The sequence below is a fragment of the Eulemur rufifrons genome, chromosome 4, assembly GCF_041146395.1.
Source record: "Eulemur rufifrons isolate Redbay chromosome 4, OSU_ERuf_1, whole genome shotgun sequence".
NCBI classification, from domain to species: Eukaryota; Metazoa; Chordata; class Mammalia; order Primates; family Lemuridae; genus Eulemur; species Eulemur rufifrons.
The window spans coordinates 20,797,540-20,806,195 of NC_090986.1; the positions used below are offsets into that span (position 1 = coordinate 20,797,540).

Below are 8,656 nucleotides of genomic sequence, written 5' to 3' on the forward strand. Positions count from 1 at the left end.
CTGCGCTGCCGGGCCCGGGGTCCGCGGAGCGTGCGAGCGAGTGAGTGAGTGTGTGCGTGCGCGCGAGTGCGCGCAGGGGTGGGGGCCGCGGCGCTGCGCTCGCCCCCCGGTGGCCCCCCTTCTCGGCTCTGCTCCCCACACCTCCCTCCCGCTCCCTCCTCTCGCCCGCCCTCCCCTGCCCTGCCTGCCCGCCCCCGCCGCAGCTCCTTTAATACACTTTGGTTCTCCGCCTGGCTTTGGACTCTTCTCCTCCTCCACCTCCTCCTCCTCCCGCGCCTCCTCTACCGCCGCCGCCTCCTCCTCTTCCTCTCCGCGCCTTCGCTCAGCGCCCGGCCGCCCGAGGCAGATCCAGGCGGCGGCGGAGGCGGCAGGCGCAGGAGCGCGGCTCCCGGGACTGAAGCCACCGCTACCACCGCCGCCTGAACCCGGAGCTCGGTGGCCGCCGGACGCACCGCGCGGCGCGGGAGCCGAGGCGGCGCGGAGGCTTGGGGCTCGCCGGGGCAGGCGGGGCGGGCAGGCGCGCTGGCCATGCTCCTGGACGCGGGTCCGCAATTCCCGGCCATCGGGGTGGGCAGCTTCGCGCGCCACCATCACCAGTCGGCGGCGGCGGCGGCGGCGGCGGCCGCCGAGATGCAGGACCGTGAACTGAGCCTGGCGGCGGCGCAGAACGGCTTCGTAGACTCAGCCGCCGCACATATGGGAGCCTTCAAGCTGAACCCGGGTGCGCACGAGCTGTCCCCGGGCCAGAGCTCCGCGTTCACGTCGCAGGGCCCCGGCGCTTATCCCGGTTCGGCTGCGGCTGCGGCTGCAGCCGCCGCGCTCGGGCCCCACGCCGCGCATGTTGGCTCCTACTCTGGGCCGCCCTTCAACTCCACCCGGGACTTTCTGTTCCGTAGCCGCGGCTTCGGGGACTCTGCGCCGGGCGGCGGGCAGCATGGGCTGTTCGGGCCCGGCGCGGGCGGCCTGCACCATGCGCACTCGGACGCGCAGGGCCACCTTCTCTTCCCCGGCCTCCCGGAGCAGCACGGGCCGCATGGTTCACAGAATGTGCTCAATGGGCAGATGCGCCTCGGGCTGCCCGGTGAGGTGTTCGGGCGCTCGGAGCAATACCGCCAGGTGGCCAGCCCGCGGACCGACCCCTACTCTGCGGCGCAACTCCACAACCAGTACGGCCCCATGAATATGAACATGGGTATGAACATGGCAGCGGCCGCGGCCCACCATCACCACCACCACCACCACCCCGGTGCCTTTTTCCGCTACATGCGGCAGCAGTGCATCAAGCAGGAGCTCATCTGCAAGTGGATCGACCCCGAGCAGCTGAGCAATCCCAAGAAGAGTTGCAACAAAACTTTCAGCACCATGCACGAGCTGGTGACCCACGTCTCGGTGGAGCACGTCGGTGGCCCGGAGCAGAGCAACCACGTCTGCTTCTGGGAGGAGTGTCCGCGCGAAGGCAAGCCCTTCAAGGCCAAATACAAACTGGTCAACCACATCCGCGTGCACACAGGCGAGAAACCCTTCCCTTGCCCCTTCCCGGGCTGCGGCAAGGTCTTCGCGCGCTCCGAGAACCTCAAGATCCACAAAAGAACGCACACAGGTAACCGCGGGCCGGGACAGGGACCGGGCGCGGAGGGCAGAGACCTGTAGGGTGAGGGACTGGGGGTGCCGATGCTGGGCACAGATCGCCAGCCGAGGCCCTGGGATGGGAGATGTTTTTGTGTGTGCGAGAGAGCCAGCAGCTTGTTTTTGTTGGAGGGTGAAAGAATATTGGGCTGGATTTTTCCATGTGCGGAAATTAGAGTTTTAAATGATCAGCGAAACATCAAATGTATGCTTTGGATCATGCAATTGGTTCGTTTGCTCAGCCTCGGTTAATAATTTCCGTTCTAAATAGAACGCACAAAATAAAACTGCTCTCTAACTTGGTGCCCGGGAATCGAGCCTAGAGAGGATTTTGCCAGCTTGTCTGAATGTGCTTTTCTGCTCCGGGGGTCTGTGTTTGAGTGGCTTGTGTGTTTTCCCACTTCTTTTACTCGGGGTCCAAACGCCCTTCCCGGGACTGTTTCCCATTAAATGAGTCTGGTGTGAGCCGAAGCTGTAAAGCATTTCTCATTTTTAAAGTGTTTTTAAAGCCCGTCTCGGGGTGGGTCGCGGGGTTTTTACGGTGGTTTCACAGCAGTTTGTGAAATTCTCTAATGGGCACCAGAGGGTTTGCGATTCCCAACTTGGACCCACAACCCGGTCAGCTAGAGCCCCAGGCGGCGCGGCCCTGCGGGGGGATCGCGTGAGAAGAGAGAGCCGCAAAAGAACGCGCCTCCCGCCTCATAGATTATTCATCTATGACCAGGTCCCAGCCAAAATCGTGCCAGACGATTTCCTAAAAGAAAGCCAAATGTTTTAGCAACTTCCCTCGTCAATATTTACTCCGAAGTGGGGATGCGCCAGCGGCCTATTGTTCTCTTCCGGGAAGGGAGGGAGCCGAGGTGCGAGACAAGCTTTTAACAAGGTTTAAAAATTGAGAAATTTATTTGCATGAAATGCTTGCTTTCGAGTCCTGTGTCTGAGCGGATGTCTTTAAGAAACAATTTAGGTGCTAATGGAATTTAACGTTAAACGATCCCCTTTCCAAGTGGAAAGACGTTTGAGTTCTCACACCTCTAAATGACTCCAAGCATTTGGAATTCTGGCAACAGGATGCAGGGACCGCCAGAAAATTAAATGGGGTGATTTTGAAAGGCTTTGTTGACTCTCCCACTCTCACCTCCCAGCTTGTGCCCCTCCACAATCACTACCTGCTGCCTTATCTCTAACATTTATATTTTTCCCTCAAGTTATTTGTAAAAGACTGGCGGTGAGACTGTGGCTAATTCAATTTGCAGAATTTTGGATGAAAAATACTGGCTCAGTCACTAGCCACAGCCCGGGCCCCAAACAACACACAGCAACTCCAAATGTAATTGCCTACTGGCCGGGGAGAGAAACCGACAGCAGCCCAGCAGCCTGTGTGATTTTGATAATGCCCCAAATATTTTGTCATAATAACAGCTTCTCCATGGCGAGACCAACTTGTTAGAAGCTGCGTATCCAAGAAGGTCTATAGAAAGGCAGGCAGGGCCAGGAGCTACCCCAATCTTTAGAAATTTGAGGAGATGGGCGTCAGCCTGGAAGAAAGTAAAATATGAAATGAACGAGCAGGACTGTCAGGTGGGAAAGAAGGCTGTTAATTTCAACTAGGTTCTGCCACAAAGGGGATTTGACCTGTTTAAGGGACCCAGCCCCTTCGCCCTTCTCTGTGGCTGCAGCCCTGCTCTCTCCAAAGTCAGGGTGGAGGTTCCGGGCTCCAGGTGTCCAAAGCAAGCCCTGGTGTTTGCTGTCCACAGGGGAGAAGCCGTTCCAGTGTGAGTTTGAGGGCTGCGACCGGCGCTTTGCCAACAGCAGCGACAGGAAGAAGCACATGCACGTCCACACCTCCGATAAGCCCTATCTCTGCAAGATGTGCGACAAGTCCTACACGCACCCCAGCTCGCTGCGGAAGCACATGAAGGTACCACCGCGGAGGCCGGGAGGAGGGCGAGGCCGGCCGGAGGCGCCGGTTCACAACCGGCCTGGACATCCTCAGCCGGCCCGGGAGGGTCCCCAGGGCCTGGGGCGGCCAGGGGCATTTCTGGGGGTGCTCCCCCCCGGGGGCCGGCCTCACAGCAGCTGCACTCACACCCAGTCCCCTCTGGTCCCCCCTCCTGCCTTTTGTCTTGCAGGTCCATGAGTCCTCCCCGCAGGGCTCTGAGTCCTCTCCGGCTGCCAGCTCAGGCTACGAGTCGTCCACGCCCCCGGGGTTGGTGTCCCCCAGCGCTGAGCCCCAGAGCAGCTCCAACTTGTCCCCAGTGGCGGCAGCAGCAGCAGCAGCGGCCGCAGCAGCGGCGGCCGCAGTGTCCGCTGTGCACCGGGGCGGAGGCTCGGGCAGCGGCGGCGCGGGTGGCAGCTCCGGCAGCAGCGGCACTAGCGGGGGCGGCGGCGGGGCGGGTGGTGGGGGTGGCGGCAGCTCTGGCGGGGGCAGCGGGACAGCCGGGGGCCACAGCGGCCTCTCCTCCAACTTCAATGAATGGTACGTGTGAGGGGTCCGGCCTCTCTCCCTCTTCCCATCCCCATCCTGGCGCAGCAGCCCTCCCCGCAGCTAGCGCTGAGGGCACCTTATGATCATGTTAAAATTATGAATCTGATTTTTACAATGATGAAAATGATTTTACCAGCAGAAGGATTTTTTAAAAGTTTTTTTTTTTTTTTTTTTAAATAAGCTAGGCATGAAAAGCAAAAATATCCCTTCTGGAGTCTTTGAAGCTGAAAATATAAAATAAATAAAAAATTAAAAAATGAAAACCCACAAAAATAATGAACCAAACCTTCCCGCTAACGCCCATGCCCACTTTCCTTTCCACCCTCTTCCCAGTCTTATGACAAACTGTGTACATAGCATACTCCTCCTTCCTTCTCTGAGGTGGTTTTAATGGCTTCTTGGTGTATAGAAGTTTGTCCATTTGTAAAACTCCGGATTGCGTTCCTCCCTGCCTTCCTCCCGTTCCCTTCTCCCTTTTTAGTTTACCCGGTTTCTTTTTAAGTAATGTGGAAGAAAATGGTTTATTTTGTGTTGTGGTATTGAATATTGTGTTCCTTTTTATGAGGCAACTTGATTGTAAACTTCATGCAACTATAGACTGGAAAAAAACGAGCCGTGCCAAAGTCTCCCTTCTGTTTCTTCAACACACTGATCCATAGCACACATACACACCACCACCACCAACGCTTGTGAATGTATTTTTCTGTTAGCTGGGTTTACATGTGATGTTTTAGTGCTTTTGCAAGTTCAATTTGTTAGTTCCTGTATGAAAGATTGTGGGGGGAAAATAAACGTCGTGCCGTTAGCTTTTTCCGTAATAACACCCTTCCTTCTGTAAATACCCGTTACCATATTTATCCATTTGTAATTAAATTATGGTATTAACTTGCTACAGAGGAAACAATATTTATAAAGAATGTTTCTTAACTATAAATATGTACACTTGTGGGCATAAACTGTTTCAGATTTTTTATTTGAAGGTTTTAAGTGGTTTGATCATTTCTTGTGATGTTTTGAGAGTAATGCATACAGAAATATAATAAAATGTGTTGAAACTGCATGAACATACTATTTTTTCTAGCAAAGTTATTAAAGCAAACTGGGAAGGAGGCAGCTGAGGGTTGGATCAGTGTGCCTGAGTGAATGGGAGGCACCACCACGCATTCTGGGGAGGAAGGTGTATGTATGCATAAAAAACGAGGCCAAACTGCCCCTTTGGCAGAAAGTCTCAAAATTATTTTCACCGTCCTTTGTTTAGTAGCTGAGAGTGAATTAAATTTTTGGAAAGCCTCTGTGAGGAATGCGGCAGGAACCTTCAGAGTTTCTAATGGCTCCATTATCTGAGGGAATGCCTTTCTTTCTTTCAGCTATTTGGGCTGGATTTAAGAGCACTAAATATTTCCTTATTCTTTGTTTTCCCTCTTCCCTCCCGCCTTTCCACTCCCTCCCTCTGAAAAGCTGAGGTACAGTTATTTTTAATTGCATGTTTAAAAGTGAGCTGAGTACTTTGTTTTTGAACTTGGCCCAATGATTATAGTTTAAGGGCCCATTTTTACCAAGTTTTTTCTTGAAATTTTAAGCAGAGAGCGTGTTCAAGAAATCCTGCTTAAGCAAAGCAGCTGGGAACCAATCAGCAGGATGTTCTAGAAAAGGTGGTAAATACACTACATTTTAATTTTCTTTTGGGAAGATAGGTAGGAAAGCAAAAAACTTGGCCCCAAACGAAAGAGAACCTCTTCAAGAATTCAGTAGAATAAAATAGAAGATACAAAAACTAAAATTGCCAGGTGGAAGTGAATCCAGCCAGCAGCTTCTCTCCTGGGCTTGCGGCCTCACTACCCTCTCCCTTGGGAGTTGATCAATTTTCAAACAAGGTACTCTAAAGAAGAAGGCAAAAAAAAAAAAAAAAAAAATTAATAACAAAAGGGTGGGGATGGGGAAAAAATATTTTTCAATCCCTGAGCCATCCAAACTTATCAATCTATGTCTCCGTCTCCCAAAGGCCCCTGGCGGTCGCGCAGCTAACCCCCTCCCTCCCAGCGGTGCAACGACGGGCGGCAGCGACGACACCTCCATGGGATAGCCCAGCGCCGTGCAGTGCTGGGCCGGTGGAGGCCGAGAGCGCGGGTGGCTGCGATAGCGACCGCTGCTTCACTCTCCTTCCCCTCTGGCCCTCGAATGAGCCGCAAGGCTAGGCAGGCCAGGCCCGAGGGGCGCTTGGGGAAAGGAGGGCAACCCTGACCTCTTGGAGGCCACACTACCTGTTCAATGGGGAAAGAGTCCAGCCTGGGGTGGGTGTGTGTGCGTGTGTGTGTGTGTGTGTGTGTGTGTGTTCAGAGGGTGACAGACGGTAGGCTCGCCCTCCCCAGCGGCCCTGCGAGCTGCCCAAGCGCCAAATCCTGAAGCAATCAACCCCCTATTAAAATCAAATTTATAACCCCTAATAATATTAAGCGAAATTATTAAAATAATGGACATGTGTTACCGATCCTTGGGAGAGTTCATTGAACACATTATAAGCTGTGAGAAAAATCGTTTAGGGTTTTCTAAAGCCCCCCACCCCCGTGGGGGGGGGCGTCGAAGGAGTCAGATTAAATATTTGTCATGACTTGTGCAAGAATGAAACGTTCTATCTATTCTCAATGTTTTAAACTTTTAAAATTTTTTGGTGGAAATTGTTGATTTTGAGACGCTTCTCAAATCTAAAAAGAAGGATGGAATGGGGGACAACTTTAGCATCAACTCAAAGCCTTGGGGCTTTTCTTATTTGGGGGAAGAAGGAAAAGAGCAAGAAGAGGTCCACGATATCTCAGCGTTGAGTTGGTTGGATCACTTAGATCTGAAAGTTGGAGAGCTACCAGAGGCCCCTTTAGTTCCAGGGCCACTCATCCTGGTTTTCAGCAAGAAAATAAAATGTGAAGGAGGAATATCGCGGCCTGGGAGTGGCCTCCTAGTCCACCCTACGATGTGTGGAGCGGGCGGCAGCAGCTTTCTCGCAAAATGGTTCCCAGTTCCCCGGCCCTCGCGTCCCAGGGCTTTGTCCAAACAAGTCACTGACCCGGCGGTGTGGCCCCTTCTTCCCCTTTTGCCTTTCTCTTCCGCCCTTTGAATCCCGGAGACTGGGTGGGGGGCGGGGGGAGATGGCAGAAGCGTAAGAGCATCAAAGATTGCTCAGCTTAGAACGCTCGCGGGGGCTTGCGGCCCAAGAGCCTGCACCGCTACCAAGCGCCTGGACCTGGGCCGGGGGTTGGGGGGGGGGGCGTGCAGTCGTCTTCCCTCCGCCATCCTTGCCCCCACTGTCTAAACGGACCTTAATGCTAACCTGCCCTTGCCTTGACTCCAGAGACTCAAAACTGAAGCCAGTCCTCGCCCCCTCTTCTGGAACCCAGAGCTGCGCTGCGGTTCGCTGCCTGCAGGGAGGCCCGACTGCCGCGGCGGAGGACGGATTCTGCCCGCCACAGCCGTCAACTTGAACTTTAGAGCGCCGAAGCTCTCTCCTTTCGCGCTCCGCTCCATCAGCCACCGAATAACTCCCCTCAACGCGAGAGTCGCTTTATCCGGCGGCAGCTGGAGCCCCCTCGGGAGGCCCATCATTATTATTATTAATCATCGTGACCCTCACTGCATTATTAATAACCACAATGATAACTGGCATCAGTATCAGCTTCTCCCAGCTCAGGGATCTCCCACTAAGTCCCGAGCCGGGAGGAGGTCACTGGAGCAGAGGCCGCGGCGGTTCTGCTCGCGGCGTGGGCAAGGGGAGGCTGCTAGGGCCAAGGCCCGGCTGGGCGAGAGTGAAGGAAACAGGTCCCAGGCCACGCACACCCATCCCGCGCTGTGGCGGCTCCTTTCCTTTCTGCTGGCACCTTCTCTCTTCCTCCTCCCCACCCCTTAGCCCCTTTGTCTCTTTTTCAGACGGATGTTTTCAGTCTCAAGTGGTTTTATTTTCCCCGCACAAAACCCTGAGATCAAGAGCAGATCACAGGATGGACTGAAGGCTCGGGTTTCCCTAGATCCCGTGCTGTACTACCGCATCCCAGGGTTGGCTAGGAAGACCTTGGCCCTCCAGGTGATGAGTCGCCTGCCTGGGTTGGCAGGACTGAGGGAGGTGTGTCCCAGCAGGTCCCTGGTGAGCACATCGGTAGCATCGGGGACACCTGAGGACCCACCAGATACCGACTAGGGACTCAGATCTTACCCTCCCCCACACCAACCACCGAAATAATCCAAAGGGCACGCTAGGCCTCTTTCCAAGGGCTAACAAATAAGGGCCTCAAAATAACACCCCTTAATATTTGGTTGAACCTTTAGATGCGTTTTTTAAAAATTTTAACAGACATGTGCCCCGGAAAGAGGCCCTAGGGATCTAAAGCAGGGGTTCAATAAATACTTGCAGATTGATTGATTATAGTCTGATATCTCTCTGGTTCCACAGAAACTTGGAGCTCCTCGGCCCACTGTTACCCCCAGCAGACCGCAATGAACGATTTCTATTTTTAACTGGCAGATCGGAACAGGGCTTCCACTTCCCCTCTCTTGCGC

The 8,656-nt window shown here is 54.1% G+C and overlaps 1 protein-coding gene across 2 annotated transcripts; it reads left to right on the forward strand.

Moving 5' to 3' along the window:
- The first annotated feature begins 238 nt into the window (after window positions 1-238).
- Window positions 239-5,174, forward strand: ZIC2 (Zic family member 2). 2 transcript variants are annotated; one of them, XM_069467065.1, is made up of 4 exons: window positions 529-1,600; window positions 3,384-3,547; window positions 3,759-3,883; window positions 4,040-4,115. In XM_069467065.1, the coding sequence occupies exons 1-4, from the start codon at window positions 529-531 to the stop codon at window positions 4,113-4,115; spliced, it is 1,437 nt and encodes a 478-aa protein (XP_069323166.1). The 2 variants fall into 2 exon arrangements, with proteins under 2 accessions (XP_069323165.1, XP_069323166.1); XM_069467064.1 differs by having other exon boundaries at window positions 239-1,600; window positions 3,759-5,174.
- The last annotated feature ends 3,482 nt before the right edge of the window (window positions 5,175-8,656 follow it).